The sequence below is a fragment of the Neodiprion virginianus genome, chromosome 6 (genome assembly GCF_021901495.1).
Source record: "Neodiprion virginianus isolate iyNeoVirg1 chromosome 6, iyNeoVirg1.1, whole genome shotgun sequence".
NCBI lineage: Eukaryota > Metazoa > Arthropoda > Insecta > Hymenoptera > Diprionidae > Neodiprion > Neodiprion virginianus.
In genome coordinates this window covers 25,796,910-25,819,388 of record NC_060882.1, presented here as the reverse complement: position 1 = coordinate 25,819,388, position 22,479 = coordinate 25,796,910, and the positions used below count along the sequence as shown (strand labels likewise).

Genomic DNA, 22,479 nt, shown 5'->3' with positions numbered 1-22,479 from the left:
TTTCTCAGTATAGATTAACATACTTAAGATAACGTACAAGATGAAAGAAATTAAACCGATAATCCCCAAGGACGATGTCAATTAATGTTACATCACCTTTGTGGTCAAATGAAAAGCGTGACGAACAATTGAAAAAGCTGAATTTGGATCTTACGAAGGCAAGTCACAGCCCACTTAATGTCAAAAAAAAAAAAATCAAACTGTGCGATCAATTATTTTCGAATATTGATATTTTATCTTTACTTCAGGTAGTTTGAAAAAAATTAAAAAAAAAAAAAAAATCAAGCAACAATTTAGTTCTCACACGTAAAAATCATTTGTTTACTTGCTGGGTCATTGAACGATAGCTACATATGTACGAACTGACGTATGACGTGAAAAAGTAAGCTACTATAATACAACATTCAACGATTATTCAGAATTGATGCAGGACTGAACGGAACATTTTATCGTGATTATTCATAAATGAAGAAAAATCTGTTTCAGGAATAAATTTTCGGGCCTAGAATTAATATCTTCTGACGTTATTTCATATGGGATATGTAACGCTGTGATGATCATTTTTAACGCATGTGTTTACGATAATTTTTCGCGGAAATCAATTATAATACAATATTTTTATCCGAAACGAAGGTGATAAACTACGTTTGAAAGAAACTTATAATAATATTAATTCAGTCGTAAGAAAAATATTTCTAATTTGAAGTTGAATGCGAGGTGTTTAGAAGCGGCTACTCTACAGCGGCTAATCGGCTTGTCCACGGCTGAACCATTGATGTAAAAACATTTCACCTACCAAACATAAGTTATTTCTTGGAACAGGTTAACTGCCGTGTTTGCTTATTACCTTCTTTGTCATCGTTGGGAAACACGCCGCTATATATAAAACCACGTTAGTCTACGGTCCGTAAATCTGGCTAATTAGTCGTGTATATGCAATCGCAATTGCGCATCAAAAATATCACGTTAACTTTTGGCGAAATACAAATCGCGTAGGCATTATTGGATGCTTTGCAAACGAACGGTGATGTTCGACAACGGGAAAAAAACAAAAAAAAAATCGGTGTATCCAATCGGATAATTACTGATAAGAAGAATCAGTATTGTTAACGTTGTTTTTGGTCATCGAGTGAATGATACGGAAGCTGCTGCTGCGGACGCGTCGATTAGAGCGTGTAACAATTATTAATTACATCGGGAGGGGGGGCGGGGGGGGGGGGCGTCGTCGATGACGTCATAGCACGGTTTGATATTCGCTTAACGGTTGAAAAATTATTACAATTTATGTAAGCGGTTGATAAACGTCGCTGCCGGTCGCGGAGCTTAATTTTTCTATTTGGAAACGGAAAAGAAACGGTTTCAAATTGAAGAACTGCAATAATAACACGATATACATGTGTCTATGTATTATATACATATATCAAAGATGAATAACGTCAAGGTTTAATAAGCGAATCCGAGCACTGTGCGATACGATCCAAGGAATCGTTTAATTGTAATTTACGGAATGATCTATATTTGTCGCAGGATTCTGGATACTGTGTAAAGGCGAGAAGGAAATTTTAGCAAATAATTGCAGGAGAGTGTCGTGAAATGAGGCGTGGAGGAGATGAGGAAGAACGAGAATGTGAGATAAAAAAAAAAAAAATTCTGTGGTTAATATTCTTGACTCATCCAACAAGTAACTATCCTGGAACCACGGTTTAATCAGTACCGGTGATCCAAACTTTTGACGTCACGAGCGACCTTACCAAGAGAAGGAAGAGTGAGAGAGAGAGAGAGATAGAGAGAGCTATGGATACACCTACCGCTACACGATACACGTATTAACACACGTCGAAAGCCCGGAACGGTTTCGCTTGGTGGGGATTTCGAGTTGTTATATCTCGGTAGTTTACGTTCCACGATCACTGTTGGACGGAACCGCGGAGTCACTTGTCCTCGAAGATGATTCTCCCTGTTATTTTGTTCCTCTTTTATGCAACGCACCGCGTCGAGTCGGCGGAAGAAGGTGAGTTCGGTCGTGAAATTTTATGGATTATACGATTTCCGTTCTCATTTGCCAATTGGAGTATCGTGATCAGTACGTAATGGACGTACGTTCGGCTGAAAAGAAAAAAAAAAGTGGAAGGACTTTGAAAATTTTAATTACGTGAATAGTGACTGTACCAGTGTCTGTGATTGTATGCGGCTATTTTTCCAAACAAAGAAATTAGTTTCTCGATAACGCCATTTTGAATCACCGCGACATTGTGAAAGATCGTTGTTTGCAAATATCGCATGCGAGTGGTAGAAACGGAGGTATTAGGATCGTAGAAAAGAGTTATAAATGGAAATGGAAGGTCAGCGTTAGATGAAAATTCGCAGACTCTGTAAACGACGGTTATAGCAGTTAATGTCATTAGTTTAAGGTACTCAGTTCTGAAACCGGTTTCTGGCGACAAATCTGATAATAATTTCATTTATAATTTTGATTGTATCAACTTACAACGCTTCGCGGGTTCATCGCTAAAATTAAAATTTTACGATCACGCTTGTTTATTATTATAGCTTATGGAAGACACTTAAATGTGCAGCATGACGTAATGTTATTGATTAATGTCTACGATACCTTTCCGATGGTTAAAAATTCCAATACACATTTAAAACTGATGTAATTAACGTTTTACAAATTCTTAATTTCGGTAATATGATAGGTTGTTTGGTTCATAGTTTCTTCTTGAAATGATCGCATCTCGTTTCGTTGGAAAATCAAATTACACCCGGTATATCGATTTTTTTTTTCGTCTTATATGAGCGGAGGTATGTTGATAAACCAGATCGGTGGAAAAAAAAATACAAAAAATACAAAAAACACGTTTATCGAAACGGGTCTGAGGTTCGAGCATTGCCAATTTTAGATCGAAAGCGAAATTGCAACTTCTGTTCCATCTACGAGTGTCTAAAGCATTTCATCTTGTCGATCGGCTTGTGAGAAGGACTAATATTTCTCACCCACATACTCCAGGTGATTCATGCGGATTGAGAAGCGGCGCTTCCGGGGTTTGTGCCTTGCTGAACAATTGCAACATCGTATTCCAGGAATTGGTGGCTGGAAATGCGCCGGATTCAATCTGCGGGTATGCCGGATTTGAACCAGTCGTTTGCTGTCCAAACAGCCGACCGCAAACCACGCAGTCAACTCCGACTGTCACTAGAAATCCAGTCAGTGACGGACGAGGTGAAATTTCGAGACAGAGTGAGTTTCATCTGCTTAAAATTATCCTGCAACTTTTATCGCCAGTCTAGGTATACACGACTGCCTCGAAGAACCGTCGACGTAAATTGCGAATATATTTCCAGAATGCGCTGAATATGCCCGGTACACTTATGAACAAGTAGACTCACCGGTTTTGACCCTGAATCGACAGAAAGTGAACAGATCCGTGTGCGCGATCAAGTCCCAAAAGTTGATTGTGGGAGGAACAAGGGCCGAGCGTATGGAGTTTCCCCACATGGCAGCGGTTGGCTACGATTTGCCAACCGCCGGAGTCGGCTGGTACTGCGGAGGCACTTTGATATCAGAGAACTTTGTTCTTACGGCAGCCCACTGCACCTTTTCGTCGAATTGGTAAGCCTTTCGAGCACGTCATTGTTCTGGGTTTTCACTCCAGGATTGCGTATGAAACCATGCAAGAAAAGTTGCTGGTCAATCAAACCGTAAACGTAGTCGACGCGCTGTAACAAAGTGATCCTGAGTCGCTGTTGAATCACTTGGAATTCCACCATCGACACTAGATTGCACGTTTTGCTGGTCCTTGGTTTTTGTCTTCGCTAAATCTTGCAATTAGACCCAATGCCTCTTCAATTCCCAGGGGCACCGCGAACTGGGTGCGCGTCGGCGATTTGAACCTGCAGCGTTCCGACGACGGGGCGAAACCTGTGGATCGTCGTATCACCCAGAGGATCAGACACCCTCAGTACCAGCTTCCTTCGCAATATCACGACATCGCGCTTCTTCGCCTCGAGTCCAGGGTGCCTTTCAACGCCTGGATCAGACCGGCTTGTCTCCACACATCACCCACGACTGGAACTGAGAACGCAATAGCGACAGGATGGGGTCGCGTTGAATGGGGTAAGGTTCTCACACGTGATAACGAATGCATGTGCAAACAGGCCGGTAATATTCCTCGTCAATGACTTCTACCTCCGTCCTCGCGGTTATTTATACAGCCGACGATGAAGGCTCGAGTGATCTTCTGAAAGTTACGCTTCCCCTCGTCGATCAGCAAACTTGTAACGCGAGCTACTTGGCTAGCGGGTCTGTAGCTCAGCTACGCGATGGAGTAGTTGAAGAATGGACGATATGTGCTGGGAAAGATGGCAGCGACACGTGCCAGGTATGCGGACAGATGAAAGAGTATCTTCAATCATAATTTCGCGGAATATCACGACGTGTAAAATTGTTCGCGAACTGAGGGTGGCATTTTTTGTTTCAGGGTGACAGTGGAGGCCCTCTCGTGATATACAGTAAAAAGGACTACTGCATGTACAATGTGGTCGGAGTCACAAGTTTAGGAAGGTTCTGCGGAAGTTCAGTTCCCGGAATTTACACACGCGTTTATCACTACGTTCCGTGGATAGAGTCCGTTGTGTGGGGACGAGGATAAATCCCAATACTGGGCTGGATTCGAAGAGATAGTAAATTTAACAACATCGCTCATCATTTTTGGACAGTGCAGCCGGGAGTCACGATCTCGAGCAGCTCGAAAGAATAATTTGTCGGATAAAAAAGTTTAATATTTAGAGCTAGCTCACATGACAGTCGATTCATTTCAAAGAAAATAATCTTGAAGAAGTGTTTTCCATTTTATCCACAGTCGTTTGCGGTTTTACTCTCGATATAAGGTGATGCACGTATGTAAGGGACATGCGGAGAGGAATCGTTGTAAAAATGAATTAATTAAGTTGACAAGCAATTTATATTGCATTGAATAATCAACCGGTCATCGGAATTTCTTCGTCCGCTGAATCTCAAAATATATACAGTCATTTTTTGAAACATTCTATTACCGCGATTTGCCGATGATACGTTACAATGACGACATACAAGGAAAAAACAAAAAAAAAAGTGGAAAAAGATGACTTGTGTTATGCAACGAAAATTGGTCTAACAATAAGTTTTGACGTGAGTTTGTTGTGCAGATTTGTGTGTCACACGGAACAACATTTGTATAGTCAACACTGTAATTGTTCGACGGGATCAAAAATTTGAAATACTCGACGGTGTATCGCCGTATTTTGTAGTGAAAATGACGCAACGGATTTCGTCCTGAAAACAATTCGAAGCTCTTTAGTTTTTTTAGGATCATACGCGTACGTATACGCACAAACATATACCTTATTTTGTGTATTCACTTAGAAAAATGTATGTCGTACTTGGTCGTACTATACTACTTAGTTCTATAGATATAGTAAAATTTACCTTCTAAAAATGACACGGATACGCATTCAAATATGAAACAGAATCGGCTGTGTTACATTTCAATAAATAAATTTTATACATGACTCAGCTGTGACTGCAATTCAATTACACGTCCACGATGATAGATACGGCGAAAATAGTAATAATTCGGGGTTAGGTGGTGGGGGAAATTTATTTTTAACATTATAATTAATAACTTCTATTGATTTAGCTGACTAAAATCTTGAATCGCGAATATCTCGAGAACGGTGATAGATACGGCAAAACTAACGAAATTCGGGAGGTTTCCTAAAGGGGAAATTACATGGGGCAGGTAATTGGGCCATTATAAGAACTTCTCAGTGTTTGTACAGTTCCATTTTTGATTATGTGCGTTAAAGTCTCCTAGCAGATTGTGTTGTTATATGATCTGTAAACTCAGCTATGTTGTTCCAGTCATCTTGTGTGAGTATTTCTCCCTCTTTCACTCAGACTCTTTCAACTTTGATCTAGATGTAAACACAGGCACGGTAATGAACAATTGTTTTCAGAAATAGACGAGGTGGTGACAAAGATCGGGGTAGACTATGGTCGAAAAAATTAAGAGTGCTCTTGTCAGATGTTTCAACTTCCGCTACAGTCCTGAAAAGTATGAAACCGATCAGTTGTATAACGGGAGGGCGTGTAATCCCTTTGCAAAGACAAGCAGCAGTGCAACAATATGTATACAAATAGATATAATGTATAAAAGTAAATATGTGACAGGTTATAAGATTATTTTCTACGAATGGCTGACGGCCAGGGTTTGACTACAACCGACATTAGGAAATAATAAGAAAACAATCATTGCGGTATTATACTGACAGCTGGAATTGTTGTCGCTTGAATAACGAATGTATGAAAGAGGAAATGATCGGAGGTCAGCGTCAAATCTGAAGAGAATGAGGGATGAGGATGAAGAGCGCGAAGAGCGCTTTCTGCTCCAGCGCGATAACTGCGAGTGTAGTTAACGCCAAAGGAATCCATCTGAGACGGACGAGGATGAATCTCCCGGAACAGCTCGCGACGATCAGAGCAGAATCAGGGTGAAGCGTCACGTTGCGTGTGCCTTTGGCGAGGCCGGAAACCTCCGGGAGTCAGGGATCTGGATAAACCTGGTCCGGAGGATCGAGAGGAATGTCGCCGAGGTTGCGAGGGCGAACCATCATCCTGGTCGTCTTGAGGCTGTAATCACCGTGCCAGTGTTCCCAAATAACACCGCGGAACGGATCGTGCTTAGCGTTTTCCGGATAATAGTCGCCGTTCAGATTCGCCTCGAAACAGCTGCGAGAAATCGGGAACGATAGAAACACGGAGTATACCGAAAGGATCAAAGGATCCTATCCGAGTATCTCACCTGTAGAACCACCAGCCACCACCGTAAGCCGGTGCGCAAGGACAACACGGCGGTGCGCTGTCGTTATCCCGGTCGATGGTGGAAAATGGAGTTCCATCGTGAGCGCTGAAAGCGTCCGTGGCGTTGCCCTCGTAATCCCCTATCCATATTCTGTAATTGTCCACCTCAGCGTCCACCCTGTCGATCATGTAAGTGAGGAAGAAGAACGCCGATGTCGTATCTCATTTCACGAAAGGAGTAAGGACAATAAAGGTCCTGGTCTGAAGATTATAGTTATACCTGAAGGTGGAATACTCGGCCCAGGCCGTGACGGCCTTCCAGTCCTCGAGCTCGACCCTCAGGACGACGTCGGCTTCGTACGTGAGCCTGCGGAGCCGACACATTCATCCAAATCTGCAAATTCTATTTTTGACCGATCGACTCACCTGTGAATGTACTCGTTACCGAGCCAAAACTCTCCCCAAAGACTTCCGAAACCGAGACTGTAGTCCTCCCAGTTTCTCGTGAAATTCTCGACGCCCCCCCAGCCGCCGCCCCTCTGTTGAATCACGGTCCACCCGCCCCCGGCGGTTTCGAGATCGCAGTTCCTCGTGTAGAAGTCGCGACCAGCATCGTTAAGGTCTCTGTTTTGCCCGAGCATGTAAACGCCAGAATTCCTCCCAGTGTTCACCAGACTTTCGCACTTCTTTGCATCCGCGTAAAGTAGTTGATCACCTGGTACCTCCGTCGTCGATAACGTTTCGACACTTGCCGTGGTGACAGGCGGCGGTAACGTGGTGGTGTTGGGCACCGCTGCCACTGGACTCCAGGTTTGTGGAACCGGATATCCGGGAGTCGACGTCGCGTCCTCGCCCTTGTTAGGCGTCCATCCTTCCGCCCCAGTCTCGAGCGGTATCACCGTGACTTCTCCGTCAGCGCTGCCTGCAATAAGTATATTTCAGGTTTTTCGTTGGTGTTTACGAACGGTGGGAAAGTTGGGAAATAAAAGGTGAATGGAACTGCGATTCCAGAATCGCGTGATTCCATGACGTAGTCCTCACCCTCACCCTGAGGAGTGTCCTCGTCGTCTCCACTGCCGGTATCGTCGGTAGCGTCGCCTGAACCGTCGTAGACAAGGACAGGAAACTGTTTCGAGGAAGGTGATTCGCCCTTGGTACGAGAACAGGTCTCGCTGATTTTTCCGAAGACATCTTCCATGTGATTCCTCTGCTTTGAGAAGCCGCGCTCAAGAGCCTCCAGACCGATGGATGACTGGGAATTAACGTGGTTGACAACTCCTGACGATCATAAACGCGGAGTAATTCTATGAATATTGTCACTGTTTATCGGAGTCTCTTAAAGTTCCGAAGTCACCCACCTTCGACCCGCTTCATAAGGGTCTCTGCATTTTCGACGAAGGAACTGACCCGATGACTGCTTGCTCGGCAGCAGCTCGACAATTCTTCAATATCGCGGTTAAGGTTTTCGTCCAAGTCACCGCGACAGGAAACGCCTGTGACATTTGATCCGCGCAGTAGATCCTCTATGGCGTCCAACGATTTGATCATCTTTCGTTGCGGCACCATCAACCTCTTCCACAGTCTGCACAGTGAAAATTTGTCCTCGTCGAGTTTCTCCGAATCATAAAGAGAAAAAAAAAAAAACAATCCCTCCACTGGGATTATAGGAAGAAAAACAAACCGACACAGCCTACCGATTGAGCAGCTTAGCCTCGGCTTGCGGAAGATCGGAGGACTCTGGCTGATCGTTCAACTCGTTACTGTCCGTTTCGGACAACAGCTTGTCGTAGACGAGATCAACCTTGGCCTGCACATCCTGAAGGGCTTCTTCCACCGCCGGTGGCGTGTTGCATCGAATTACCAATTTTCCGGAAGCCTCCTCCGTTTCGTTCCGTTTCTTCTTCTGTTTCAGGGTCGTTCCAATGCCCTGAATACCGGTCTGCACTCGGTCCACTTTGCGCTCGACGTTCTTTAGCGTCGAAAGAACGCCCCTGAAAGTTGAACGATCCAGAGTAAGTGGTGCTTGTGGTCTCCTGAAGAAAGAAGTAAAGTTCTTTGTCGACTTTGTATCGCGATTACTAACCTGACGGCGAATTCTCCCATCAGGGGATCCTTGGGCGCCTCCAATTGATGAATCCTCTGCGAAGTCTCCTGGAGGCTCGCAGCGACTCTTTCCAATTTGTACTCGAGGTTCATGAGCTGCGAGACTTTCGTGTCGAGGACTATCATCTTCTCCTGGCCCCTCGATAGGTGGTCCACCTTGCTGTCGAGACTCTTTATCTGCTCGTTCCAGGCGGCCACGTGCAGTTGAAACGTGTCCCAGACGTGGCTTCTCTCTTGTAAACCATGAATATTGCTGTCGATGCTCGCCAACAGCGTTGACGTCGTCAACATTCTGTGCTCCAGTTTACCCAGATACAGACTGTTGAACTTGTCCAACTGACCTGACGGGATTTTTATCAACAAATTTTTACAGGATTCCAGTTTCTTCCCGAAATATTCATACGTTGTCAAGTTCATCGATAAATGAGTTCTAATCGTCGGCGCTTTCAATTTTAGAGTAGGTACAAAACGATTGTGGGAAAGTGTCGAGTGCTCGGGTCACGTGCAAAATGAATTCAAATTGTCTGCTCAGCAATAAGTTGAGCGACCTTGTCTGTCAAACTAATGAATCTGCGCCCAAAGTGGCAGACTTTACAAGCCTACACATGTTGCCAAGTAACTGATACACTGGAAAATATCGTACCGCTTTCTGTTTAGACTCTCTGCGTGCGAAATTAACTTTTTTCAATCTCAAGGGTAAAATCACACTAACGCGTAATAAAAGTATAAGGAAAAAAAAAATACGCAGACACAAATCTGAACTCTGACTTTTAAACAACGATCGTCTGCGCAAAAGTTGTTTTCTTCGTCAGCTGCACCGGCTTCGGTCACAAAAAAAAAAGAAGATAAGAAAAGAAAATAAACTTCAATTGTTTTCAATTCTTCAATAATTCAACGAACTTTAACATCGTACCCTCCTCAATTAAGGAGGGGATAAAAAATTTGGCTGCTCGTTATTTGCTTTGCTTCGTGTGTATTATTACTATTATTTATTTATTTTTTTTTGTTGTTTTGTTTCTTCTCTTTTTTATATTTAACGCCAGATCGCGCGCTTCTCATGCGCTTCACAGATGCTCTCCTCATGATCTCGGAGGCACATATTTGACACAAGCACAGCTTACAGAGTGTGTATAAGTATGGCGTGGGAAGCGGTTCGGTGTGTAATGTCAACGTGTCTTTTCTCTCACCAGCTATGTTGCTCATCATTGCTTTAACGCCACCGATCTCCTCCCAAAGACGGTCAACCTGCGACCTCTGTATCTCCGGTTGCTTCTGCTCGATTTCCGGCTGACCGATCGTCTGGACTTCCGGTACAACGAAGGGCAGCTGCGTCGTCGTCGAGGTCGTCAAGGGACCGACGCCCTGTGCCGACGAGATCACCGAGATCACCCATAAAATCTTGATACGAAAAAGAAAGTAAAAGACATTCGGTTTACAGCCATATTAAGTGTCTTGACCATGAAATATGTAAATCCGCGAGGCGCTGTTACTCTATTTTTAACCGCAGTGAACAGAGAAACTTATTTTCCTTAGGCTGTATAATTTGTCGATGATTTCCACCGTGGGACCCGGGCTTTGGTTAATTCCATTTAGATTTTAGGCTCCTATACCGGGGCACCATTGATGGGGGGGGGGGGGGGGTGAACAATATACGACAGCCTAAACGTGATCTACAGCTAACCGAACGTGACCAAATTATCAACAATTGGACTCTCCCATAGGAATAAACGTGTGTAATTAACCAGAGTTCCGGTCCATTCTATCTCCTTTGAAACGTAAAGACGACTTCCATATTCGAAAATTCAAAGCTATCAGAGCAGTTCCAAGTACATGCTCTTTATCAGCTCTATTCAATCACCTACACAGTTCTCCAAATATACGAATACCATTTCATACTGGATAGCAAAAATGTCAAAGAGGAAAGAGCAATACGTAAATCCACAATGGAGATACGGAAATAAGAAATAGTAATTTGCACTGCAGGAAAAAAAAACAAAAAAAAACAATTCGTTGGTCTTGACACCGGGTTTGAATAGCACATACTAATAATTAACGTTCCTTGCGACGGCTGATTGTGAGACTCGTAGACGCCAGGGCAAGGTATTTACTGTGTTTCACAACGATGTGTGTGTATGTACGTTATAGGCATCACATGTGGGTCGCGAACCGCAGAAACACGTGCCTTGAAGGCGAAGAACGGTGGTCCATCGCTGGTTTGTTTTGCGTTCTTATCACGGCGCCGCGTGTACGCAAGATGCGCGCTGAATTAGGAGTTGGAACATTTGCGCAGAATTACCACATAATTAAGTTACACCTTGTACTTGCCGATGGGATAACAAGCTGTGGAGGCCGGATAGGGAGTCTGCCGGTGAAAGGATGAGAAACGGGTATCGCGGATTGTATGACAATTAGCGAGCTGTAATAACCACGTGGAAAAAACATATCCTTTTGAATTTCAATTTGCCAAAAATGTGCCGTGTGTAAAATACTTACTTTTTAGATCGTCAAAATAAACGTGCATGTGTTTGCTTTGAAAAGAAGATGCGGAACCGCGATGGTTTATATCATGTAACGTTACTACCAGAAGACTAAAAAAAAAAAATGAAACGAATGAAAAAACGTTTACTCCGTGTAACCGATGAGATAAGCAGAATGGATATATAGGTATGTGTACACTTATGATACACGCGGTGTTAACATAACGCGGGTAAATTGGGCCGCTTTTCACGTTTGCGGTGACTTTTTTCACTCTCACGGATCAAACCGATTTTTAAGTCGGTAGATGTAGTACCGATTCGCGTACAAAGAATCCACTTTGCATCGTTCCATTCAGCACTGACAACGATTCCTTGGAATTATTTACTGTTATATACACGATGTGCAAATCGTACCGGCTATTTTGCGTATCGGTCAAAGTGGCTGAAACACGAGAGAAAATTATTTTCAATGATTCTTCAGCCGGAGTAAGAAGGAAATTTCAATACCACAGAATCCGATTTCGAAACAGGTTTTGGTTGGCTTGGATGACACATATGGTGTTTGTTTCGGGACCAAAGAAAGGCGGGCCAAGATCGAGTACGGATGATAATTGACGAAGGTACATAATATAACATGGACATGGAACCTCCTCGTACTTGATAAACGGCCTGTGTCTCGATAGAAATCTGAAAGGAGCCAGACCACAGCATGTCGTGTTGGTCAGCGTTCCGAAGCCTTGACTAAAGTTGAGTAAAAAAAAAAAAAAATTCAACACAGAACAGCGAATGATTGACGTTTGACCGGTGACAATATATGCCTCCGTAATTAAAATCATTCTCTCCGTTGCAACCGGAAGATCCTTCACTACATTCGCCGATTCTACTCTGATCGCTCTTTAACTCGTTCGATGAACGTCTAATGACGCTTCTACAAAATATACGTTATTTCCGTGTAAGAGAATCGAGAAATACGCACAGTTCGCATCTAGGTATTTTGAAAATTTTTACTCTCCTGAATTTGCGAAGAAACAACGATTCGATAGCTCAGATCTTACTCAAGACTTTTAGTAATCGTGCTCACCTGATGATAAGACCGCATCTTTTTTCAGGCCTCGAGCGGCTAATCGTAGATTAAACTCGGAGAGCCAAGCCGGCAACGAACGTCTTGAAAGTCGCGGGTTGAGCACGCGCGAATTGAGACGCGGGATTATTTGACAGTCGCAAAATAATCGGCACACTCGCACACAGAGAACTTTGTCGGGTCATTAATCTCGAAACGTTCGCTCGTAGCAAAGTCGCTCCGCGGACTGACAGACTCACGATCAGCGCGAAGTTACGAACTCGCTGCGACTCGAGCTGTAAGCGAATGACAGACGGGAAATCACTGACTCAGTCGCTGCTGTCGGGGTTCGTCGCCGAGTGAATAACGCTCCTGATTTGTTCCCTTTTTTTCTGTCCTCTCCTCATGTTTAACCCTTTGAGTCATAGTGGTAAGTATTCTTACCACCTATTTTATACCAATTCTTTTTTTTTTTCTTAATTTAGAGAACTTCGATAGCATATTTCTCTGCGGTTTTATGCTTTTTCTGATAGTATACTAACAGGTTTTCAATACTCTAGAGTAATTGTTGCGATATAATGTAAATTATTATTGTTAGAAACAAATTGATTGAAAAGAATCGGGCAAATTTCATTTCCGAGAAAGTTACCCCTCTACGCGTTTACGTGTTTTACATAAATTATAAGTTTTTGGGGTCGCTGATCATGAATCTGAAATTGGATACAAAAAGTTCAAGATGACGGGTCTAGTATGAGGAACGAAAATTTAAAATTCGATCGAATCCGAAGAAAAACTCTGCCCAGGGGTTTTTGGGTCGCTGATATTGAATCTGAAATTAAATTTTGAAACTTCAGTATAGCGAATACAATCAGCGACCCCAAATACCCCTGAATAGCTTTTTTTTGACCGTATTCGATCAAATCTGAAATTTTCATCCACCATCTTGAATTTTTGAAATCTGATTTCAGATTCGTAATCACACCACTGTCTTGCTATTGACGCAGCACAATAATGTGTGACTCAAAGGGTTAACTCCTGCTTTCGCAACGCGTCCAGACGGCGCGGGATTAATTATTATCCCCTTGGAAATACAGCTGGAACAATTCAGCGCTTGGTACAAAGCCAAATCCCGAAAAAGATACACTGTGCACGAGCTTTTGTGGTCGAATAAGTTAGAGCGAAGCTCTGCTCTGATTTTGCCCGTCCGGAATGCTGAGAAGGAAAAACAGTCAGTCAATTTAATTTCTTTCGGCGATTCCGGGCGGTCCGGACTCGGGTTTTGGAATTGTTTGAAATTCTGATCGCGCCGACGCTCCTCGAGGGCGAAACATCGATCTTCGTTAGAGCGACGAAAGGCGAGCGCAAGCGCCGAGATCAGTTTTATTTTCAGCTTTGTAGAAAAGCCGACGGAACCGACGCGCCGTGCTTCGGGAAATCTTAAGCCGAAATAATGTTCGTCTATTCTTAGTAAACGCTCAATAAGATCGCTTCGTCGTTTTTTCTCGCTGAGACGTGCTTTGGCTATAATTCCTCGCTTATTTTCCCTTTTTTTTCTAATCCGCAAGCTGGGAGGCAGCCGTTCGTTTCGACGATGTCTAAACTCGACGACGATTTGTCAAACAGCGACAAACCGCTAATCACTCAGAATTTTAACCAGAATAACAACGTCGTCAGGTACGTAATTATCACGTTATTTATCCATCGCGAAGCTTCAACTCTCAAACTGCAGGAACTGGAGTTCGAACTTGTGAAATTATTATTTTTTTGTTAAAAAATCATTCATATTTCCGAAACTTTCGAATCAAAGAGCTGCCCTAATTTCCAGCCTCGGAGAACTCCTCACGTACGGATAAGTCGCAATCGTGTAAAAAAAAGGTCAATTTTCATGAGCAAAGTTTCCTATAACGTCGAGACAATACAGTGACATCTTTTCCGAAAATTTGAAATCAAAACTGTGATTGAAGTGTCATCTCGAATCACTATCAAGTCATTCTGCAGAAAAAATAACATTTTATCCGTCATAAAATACATTGAAGAAAAACAGAAACTTTGCTTATATATCCGGATTTTTCAATAGTTTATAAAACCACGTCTAATCGCCAAATAATATTTCTTTACCGGAAGTTCATCTCATGCCGGTCCCATTATAATTTTCCTGGAACCGAGACGATCACTATCATTTTTATTTCTATTTTCTCCCAAACGATTCATCCATGAACCCGGTATTAATAATTGTTTTTCTCCAAAATTCCAACAGCCTAGGAAAGGCGAGGGGCACGATGAAAGATGGTTCAAGTCGTTCGAGCACAACAGACGTTAGTTCGGAGAGGAAAAGGTACTGCCTATGGATGTTGATATTTTTGCTGGGTGTGATGGGGCTGTGCAATCTGTTCCTAAGCATAACGATATTCGCTGTGCTACGGATGAATCAGAGGATGGAGAGCATGGAGGTGATACCAGAAGAGAACCTGATAACATTTTTTGGGAAAACTGATTTAGACCGAGTAGGTATTTGCGATGAGGGGTGATAAAATGGCGAAAATGAAATAACAAAACTAACCGAATTCCTTCCAAAACGCAGCTCTGTATATGGCGCGGAATTTGCCAGGGATACGGCGACGAACCAATGGCGATATCCGGGGACGACAGCGGCGTCCAAATAAACGTGAGAAACCTCAGAGACCAAAACCATTCGAGCGTCCAGGTGTACTGGAACGGGACGACGGTGTCGAGGGTAAAGGTACTCGAGGCGAAAGATCCGCGAACGGGAACCACATACTTCTCAACAAATTCCCCAAACTTCGAGCTCCCTTCGGGGGTGGAGAAAATCGGCGTGAAGATAGCCGAGACCCACAGAGTTACATCGCCGATAAACTCGAGTTTGAAGTTCGAGGCCGACAGGCGGGTGACCGTCCACGGCACCGAGGGAGTTCGTATGGAGGCAAAGGACATCCTCTGGAAGGCTCGTACGGACCTCTTCCTCAAAAGCGACAACGGTAGCATAACTCTGAGCGGTAAGGAGGGGATTTTGATCGACCTTAACGGCGTTCGTGTCGTTCCTCAGGACTCCAGAAGCCAGAACGGTCGAAACCAGTATAAAGTCTGCGTTTGCATGCCTCAGGGAAAATTGTTCCGGGTTCAAGTGCCGCCTGGTAATAAGCAGGTGAGCTGTGCCCACGTGAGTATGACGCCAGAAAACAGTCCTTGCAAGTGATCGAAGGAAGTTTGAGGTCTTGTTTTGTAATATTTTCGCACGACGAGCGATCCGCATCGTATCTGGAAAGATGAAATATCACTTATTTTATTTTAAAGTGTTTTTTAGACCAGTACATTGAATCTTAGGCGAGTCTCCAATTCAGAGCAATGGTGATCGTTAACTTCCTCAGAAATTTAGTCTAACGATTTTCCAACAAAGTTGGTCAAACTGTTTTGTAGCTTGAGGCTGCACTTTTCAATGGTTGAATTTCACTCGCCGATTCTTTTTGTGTATATAGAATAAAATAGAGGTTTAGTTAGTTAGACCACTTACGCGGCGGGCTCATATGTATAAAGACCGAATATTTATTGATCAAAAGAACTTCGTCGCATTCTCGAAGTGACGTTGTTGATTTGACCTATTAATATTATTGTTGAGTTGACGAGTAAGAAAACGTACTTCAAAATTCATACGAAGACTGCACATACACGCACACGAGACGTTCTACTAATATAATAATAATAATATTATTATTCATAGGAATTATATTAATATTAAGCTAGCCATTTATGAATGTATCCGTATATAAGTAATTACAATATTAATCGCATTGTATATCAAATGTTTGTCAAAATAAGATATTTGGTGATTTAAACTGAAAAATAATGAATCATCATCTATGTTTTAAGCAGGATCAATTTTTTTACGATCGATCGGCAACGACAAACATAGACATACATGTAATGTGTACGTCACGGGTTGCCGACAAAAATGAAAGACTATACATTGAAAAAATTCATTATCGAGTCTGAAAATGGACGATTTCTCTTTACCCATCCCCGCTCTATTGATACCGATCCTTGTACAAATTCGTAATTATATGATTTTCAATAAATCCAGCGTTATACCATGTATAGAGTCGTTCCAAATCTCACGTGAAATTGTATCAAATGTACAGACAGAGATACAAACACGCCTTATAACAATCTGGAACAAGCTGAGTTTGTTAATTTCATTAAAATATTTCTTATGCGTCTTGAGTCACCATTTCTTCATTTCCTTCTTCCATTTCTTCCTGCTGTTCCTGTTCCGTTGGAGGTTCGTACGCCTTGTCCAAAGGACTGGCAACCACACCGCCAGCCCATACACTCATTTCTACCGCTAATTTATTACCGCCTTCGAGCAATGGCCTGTAACCACCGTGCGCCAAAACTCGTAGCAATGTTTGTGCCGTTAGACACACTTGGTCCTGTTGTTCCAACGTCATAGCGGTGTGTACACGGATGTTTCCACCCTCGCAGGGATCGGAAATTCCTTGAGATAAAATAATCAATTAAAATTTACCTTTCAGTCGTTGGGGTCAACATTTTGTCGATTACAAAACAACTCACCGGCTGACCCAGGCAAAAATAACCCTGAAGCGAGGAGCTGGAGCACTCGCTTGTAGGCTTGATTTATTGGCAGTGCTTGTCTGCTGGGATTATTCATGATTGCGTTATGTGCCAGAAGATCTAGCATCCATGGTGACAGGGGTTCGAAACCCTCGAATCTGGTCCTCAAGTCTCTCAGCAATCTGATCAGTACTTTGATACTCGAGTGATGGGCATTTTCTTCGAACCATCGAGAGTGTCTGATAGCTGCTAGGTGCCCTGTAAGAAAAAAAAAAAAATTGAAACATATTGAAACAAGGTTGATACTATTTTGCGAATTGAAAATAAAACTTGAATAGGTTTTTAAGCTTTGGTAACTATCTCAATTTTTTCTTGTGAAATTTTATCAAAAAGTCAAACGATCCGGGTGCAACACAATGTTGGTAAATACCTTGGCAGATTTTAACGTCAAGATGCTGCTCAGATTCCAATTTACGTAAGTTTTGATGCAAAGTAGTGATGAGGACACGAACAGTGGCCTCATTAGTTGAAAGATCAAATCCACGTTCCGTTTGAGTCAGCTTAAACGCCTCTTTAGGATTGCCCGCCTTCAAGTCTGTGTTTACTTTCGTGCCCAGCGCTTCAACCGCTGTTTTTGTAGGTAATGTTTTGAGGATAACAACGATGTCTGCTACATTGTGACCCTTGATCATTGTCCCTTTTTTGAAGCTCCCCACTTGTCTGACTTCCTCGAGTTGCTGTAAATGAAACGAATCCATCAATGTTCCTTCTTATTTTCGTTTCACTCGAAAAAAGAAAAACATAGCTTTAACTTTTACAGCCATTTTAAATTTGCTGTATACCCACACAAGCTTCGAAGGTTCCAGGTGCAACGATTAGATTATCCAGAACTCCTTGTAGCTTCGTAACGAGGTTCAAGATGGAATTCTGCTCTTTCGCTGTCGGACACATGTCTGAATTTTTCTTCAAAAGTGCCGTAGTAAAGTCAGCCTCATCCGCAGCTGCCTTGACGCGAGGAAACGCAGCCTCGCAAAGGGTGTAATCAAAGGGATGTCTGGGCAGGAACTGTTTCCTAGGAAATCCCATTCCACGCCCCATTCCTCCTCGACCACCTCTTATCATGCCGCCGCGAGCACCTCGAACCATATTAAGCCTGCAATGTCAGAACAAATCGAATGCATCGTTTAATCATTTCTGGAGTCGATGCATAGTTCACAAGATATTAAAAATTGGTGGGACGTGATTTCTGGCTCGATTGATGCTTGACGCCAATACAAGAGATGGATGAAATGAAAGAAATGTGCTGATGTGCTCTTTTAAGGTTTAATTTCACAATCGTTCAGAGCTCGCACGATTCTAATCAGGGAAATGTTTGGACTATGTATTGGCCAATCGGGTGTTGAGCGAGAGAGAAACCAATTATAACGAAAATATACCTCTCGTTTTCTCTCTCACTCACTCCTCGGCTAGACTTTCTGTACACGTAAAGCTACCTCCAGTAGTATATGCTCTAAGGTGCGAATGAACATTGAACGAAGAACCTAACCAAGCATAGCAGACTTACATTGCTGGAAGATCCAGGATCACCCTGAAAACAAATCGTATTCCGGTATTTCGTTACTCGGAGTGAGATGAGCTGTTATTTATTCATCTAATCGAGTATTTATCGCGGTATTTATTCAATAATAACTTACCCTGGATAATTTATTTGAGCAATAGCCAACCTTGGTCCTCAGCGTGTGCTTAGCCGTGCTTAGCCGGTTTAACGATCCTGATGGCGTTTCATCTGAAGTCAACCGCGAGAGGCGCGAGAGCGCGAGTGCGCCGCGATTCGAGTCGCCATCTTGGATTCTACGTTCGAGATCGTTAACTTGAAAGTCGAAACTCTCCAGTTTCAGCCGTTCGAGCTTCAGGTTAGTGTATTGTTGCAAGGTAATCATGGCTTCGGAGCGGTACAGTTTTTCGCTGACTACGTTCAGGTAAGAACAGGGAATTTAACGTATTTCCTGTATTCTTGCGACCTTCAATCAATCAGTCTAACCGTTTCTGGAAAAATATTCCAAATTTTTTCTTAGCCAGCAGTTTCAAAGTCCGTCAACTCGGTCCTAACCTAAAAACCACGTCAAGAATCGAAAAAGTTTCGTGTCAAACGAGTCTGAAACTTTATTCTCACCTAAGCAATATCAAACTTGTTTCAAATTTCTGTCTCAATCTCCGTGGAAACTTGAAGTGAGCTTTATTGCATCCCATGTTTTGATCAAAGAATCTCCACTTTTTGTCCTGTCATTGTTACTCTACATCGTTTAAGGCTCAAATTTGATTGCGTCAACTATAAAACCTCATTATTCTTCACCATCATTTCAAAATTTTACATTTTTATTTTATACTTACAGCCCGTCGGGCAAGCTGGTGCAGATCGAGTATGCATTGGCTGCAGTATCAGCTGGGGCGCCTTCGGTTGGCATCAAGGCATCCAACGGAGTTGTTCTTGCCACTGAAAACAAGCACAAATCGATACTCTATGACGAACACAGTGTTAACAAGGTTGAAATGGTCACCAAGCATATTGGGATGATATATAGTGGAATGGGGCCTGACTATCGTCTACTTGTGAAGCAAGCTCGCAAAATCGCCCAGCAGTACCTGCTAGTGTACCAGGAACCAATTCCAACTGCGCAACTCGTTCAACGAGTAGCGATGCTCATGCAGGAGTACACGCAGTCAGGGTAAGATCAGAGTTTTCATGATTTCATATAATTAGCCGAAACTTGACTATAATTTCCAGCTGATATTTACTATGACCTTATGCAATTTAAACGATTTTGAATGAATTTTATATGCTGTTTTTGACTTGATGTTTGGTATCAACGTTACAAACCATGAAAAGTAGACATTACCAAATTTAGATACAAGGTTTTAGCAAGCAGATGTGTGAGAAAAGTATATTTATGTAAAGAATTGTTGAAATCTGAAAGAGTTTGTCGTAAAATGGTTCTCGTTGGAAATTTCCATAATAGAATCATTGTTTGACATTTGTCAATCGAAGGCCATAAGACAAGTCGAAGAAAATTGCTTCACAAAGATTTAAAAGGAACCACGTGTAATGATTTACGGGTTATCTATTTTCGAGCAGCACACAATAGATGAGGTTCCGCTTCACTTTTATGATTAAGAACAACCGGAAAGTTTAGGTGAGGGATTTAAATGAACGAGTCTGGTGTGCTGATGTTGGAATATGCCTTATGATTTATCGAACATGTGTTCGATTCGAAAGGTAAAGTCAGAATATCGTATGAAAGACGGACCAGGATTGCATCGAGAAATGAATAAAACAAAGTATGGGTGTGTGCAAAAAGCGGGGTGTGTAGGATCAAGGTTCCGGGAATAAGAAGCGGTAATCGGGTGTGTACGGGGTGTGCAAGGCTTGTATTGTCTGGCAAAATGGAGTGACTATTAGGTAGGAGGGATGAAAGTCGATGTATGAGTGAAATAGAACTGTGAAATAGTGCGGAGTACGTAACACATGCATAGTCACATTTTGGAACTGATTAAATAATGTCTGTGCAGAGGTGTACGTCCGTTCGGTGTTTCTCTGCTGATCTGCGGCTGGGACAACGACAAGCCGTACCTGTTCCAGTGCGATCCGTCGGGTGCTTATTACGCCTGGAAGGCAACCGCGATGGGAAAGAATCACATCAACGGTAAAACATTCCTGGAGAAGAGATACAGCGAAGATCTGGAGCTCGATGACGCCGTTCATACCGCTATTCTGACTTTGAAGGAAGGATTTGAGGGGCAAATGACCGCGGACAATATTGAAGTCGGCATTTGTGACGCCAATGGATTCAGGAGACTCCATCCGTCCAATGTCAAGGACTACCTTGCGAACATCCCCTAATTTTTTATTGTATCTACGTTTACTTTTTTTTTTGTTTGTATTGTAATATCCATTAATTGAGTCGGCAATACGAATGTGCTCGCGAATAAAAAAATCTCTTGAAATAAACAAAAAAAAAAAATAAATAAAAAATCGCTAGTGAATTTCTTACGTATGCCTTTTATATTAATTTGATTGAACAGTGTGTATATCTTTTAATGTTTTAGGCATCTTACCACGAAGCAGATTTGTTTGAAATGATGTGTTCTTCCTATTTTCAGCCTCTTCTTTTTTCAAACGGACGACACTCTGTTATTGAATTTGCAATTAACGAAGTTGAATAAATACAGTCAAATTTGGTGTAAAAATTTAAGTTGTGGCATTTCGCCACGCGTCTTAGACGATTGCTATCTCTGACGCTCTCGCGTTTAATTTCGCGTGAGATTAGGTAAAGACCTGTTGGTTTCGTTTCCGTGTTTCTTTTTCATTTTTTTATTCAGTCATTTAAATTCTGGAATACCTGATTCGTAAGCGGCGGTCAAAGAACTCGTGTGAACTGCGGCAAAAATTAACAAGGCAATGACGCTCTGCGTGTGCACTTCGCTGTTCAATATTGAATCGGAATATCTAAGAGCTCTCCTCGAACCGTAATATTCGCGAGAAGAAGTTTCGCCGCGAGGGGAATGTAAAGTTGACAAGGCTCAGTTAATATTGAACGTTATACAACAACGGTACCGATCTAAGAGAAGAGAACGCGAAAGCCGTAACAGTTTCTATACATAATAGAGAGGTTGGTTGTAGATTAGGATTAGAACGTTAAATTCAAGTTTCCAAAGTTGCAGTTAATCGATAATCAATTGAATTTGCGGTATATTATGCCATGAGAGCGAGTTCTCGCTTAGAGATTACAAAGTTTAAACAAGTACGGTACGGATCAAACTCTTCTTACAAAGAAAGATGGATAGCTTGCGAACGGCAAAGTGAATATTTAATTCGATTTAGTCGCTAATTCGCTGATTGATTAAAAAGCGTCGCGGTTCAGGTAGCGGAACACAATTTATTGTAGGGACAAAAATAAACGAGTATCGACGATTATACAACGGCGACGATGAAGGGGAAATTTTTTGACACGGAGCTTAAACACGCACGAGGCTATTCGACCGCATTTTCGGGCCAACGAACCATAAATCTATCGGCCTCTGGCCACCCCCGCATATCGTATTTTCAAAGTTCGCCCGGGTATTACTTATATCCCATTTTCGCGTAAGGCCATTCTGTCCCAGAATATATTGGAGGAAATTATTAAATTTCACCCGGAACCGCGCTGAGAGCAAACGGTAAAAAGCCGTGCGGGGTGCCCTCAAGTTACCTTCTCCCCACCGATTGCCACGATGAATTATTCCCCGAATATTTCTCCCCCTTCCAAAAAAAAATATTTTCCACCACTAATGTGAATCTTTTTTTTTTTTTTTGCAACAGTCATGAAAAGTGCGAAATTTGACTTGCCAGTCCATATTGTATAAACGAGCTTTTCGAA

At 42.5% G+C, this 22,479-nt stretch overlaps 5 protein-coding genes across 10 annotated transcripts; 3 read left to right on the top strand and 2 right to left on the bottom strand.

Moving 5' to 3' along the window:
- Positions 1 to 1,866: 1,866 nt before the first annotated feature.
- LOC124308248 (venom protease-like) lies at positions 1,867 to 5,547 on the top strand. Its single transcript, XM_046770797.1, has 6 exons — positions 1,867 to 2,011; positions 3,008 to 3,238; positions 3,343 to 3,610; positions 3,855 to 4,114; positions 4,213 to 4,379; positions 4,479 to 5,547. The coding sequence occupies exons 1-6, from the start codon at positions 1,948 to 1,950 to the stop codon at positions 4,647 to 4,649; spliced, it is 1,161 nt and encodes a 386-aa protein (XP_046626753.1). The 5' UTR covers positions 1,867 to 1,947; the 3' UTR covers positions 4,650 to 5,547.
- LOC124308247 (uncharacterized) lies at positions 5,047 to 12,829 on the bottom strand. Of its 3 annotated transcripts, none has more exons than XM_046770794.1 (10): positions 12,500 to 12,829; positions 10,129 to 10,339; positions 8,922 to 9,282; positions 8,533 to 8,829; positions 8,197 to 8,420; positions 7,880 to 8,116; positions 7,265 to 7,760; positions 7,119 to 7,205; positions 6,840 to 7,016; positions 5,047 to 6,766 (listed from the first exon to the last, which is right to left on the bottom strand). In XM_046770794.1, exons 1-10 carry the CDS (start codon positions 12,515 to 12,517, stop codon positions 6,580 to 6,582), a joined length of 2,295 nt encoding a protein of 764 aa, XP_046626750.1. In that variant the 5' UTR covers positions 12,518 to 12,829; the 3' UTR covers positions 5,047 to 6,579. The 3 variants fall into 3 exon arrangements, with proteins under 3 accessions (XP_046626750.1, XP_046626751.1, XP_046626752.1); XM_046770795.1 differs by having other exon boundaries at positions 10,129 to 10,303; XM_046770796.1 differs by lacking the exon at positions 12,500 to 12,829 and having other exon boundaries at positions 8,922 to 9,277; positions 10,129 to 10,251.
- Positions 12,830 to 13,874: 1,045 nt separating this feature from the next.
- On the top strand, positions 13,875 to 16,453 carry LOC124308252 (uncharacterized). 2 transcript variants are annotated; one of them, XM_046770806.1, is made up of 4 exons: positions 13,875 to 14,152; positions 14,736 to 14,982; positions 15,060 to 15,474; positions 15,543 to 16,453. In XM_046770806.1, the coding sequence occupies exons 1-4, from the start codon at positions 14,070 to 14,072 to the stop codon at positions 15,575 to 15,577; spliced, it is 780 nt and encodes a 259-aa protein (XP_046626762.1). In that variant the 5' UTR covers positions 13,875 to 14,069; the 3' UTR covers positions 15,578 to 16,453. The 2 variants fall into 2 exon arrangements, with proteins under 2 accessions (XP_046626762.1, XP_046626760.1); XM_046770804.1 differs by having other exon boundaries at positions 15,060 to 16,453.
- Positions 16,387 to 18,895, bottom strand: LOC124308249 (interleukin enhancer-binding factor 2). Of its 3 annotated transcripts, XM_046770798.1 has the most exons (6): positions 18,760 to 18,877; positions 18,630 to 18,653; positions 17,912 to 18,218; positions 17,496 to 17,802; positions 17,066 to 17,323; positions 16,387 to 16,988 (listed from the first exon to the last, which is right to left on the bottom strand). In XM_046770798.1, coding segments are annotated over exons 2-6 (1,161 nt in total). In that variant the 5' UTR covers positions 18,632 to 18,653; positions 18,760 to 18,877; the 3' UTR covers positions 16,387 to 16,701. The 3 variants fall into 3 exon arrangements, with proteins under 3 accessions (XP_046626754.1, XP_046626755.1, XP_046626756.1); XM_046770799.1 differs by lacking the exon at positions 18,630 to 18,653 and having other exon boundaries at positions 18,760 to 18,895; XM_046770800.1 differs by lacking the exons at positions 18,630 to 18,653; positions 18,760 to 18,877 and adding an exon at positions 18,502 to 18,518.
- A 13-nt stretch (positions 18,896 to 18,908) lies between these two features.
- Positions 18,909 to 21,113, top strand: LOC124308253 (proteasome subunit alpha type-2). The gene is made up of 3 exons (XM_046770807.1): positions 18,909 to 19,044; positions 19,459 to 19,791; positions 20,633 to 21,113. Exons 1-3 carry the CDS (start codon positions 19,004 to 19,006, stop codon positions 20,961 to 20,963), a joined length of 705 nt encoding a protein of 234 aa, XP_046626763.1. The 5' UTR covers positions 18,909 to 19,003; the 3' UTR covers positions 20,964 to 21,113.
- The last annotated feature ends 1,366 nt before the right edge of the window (positions 21,114 to 22,479 follow it).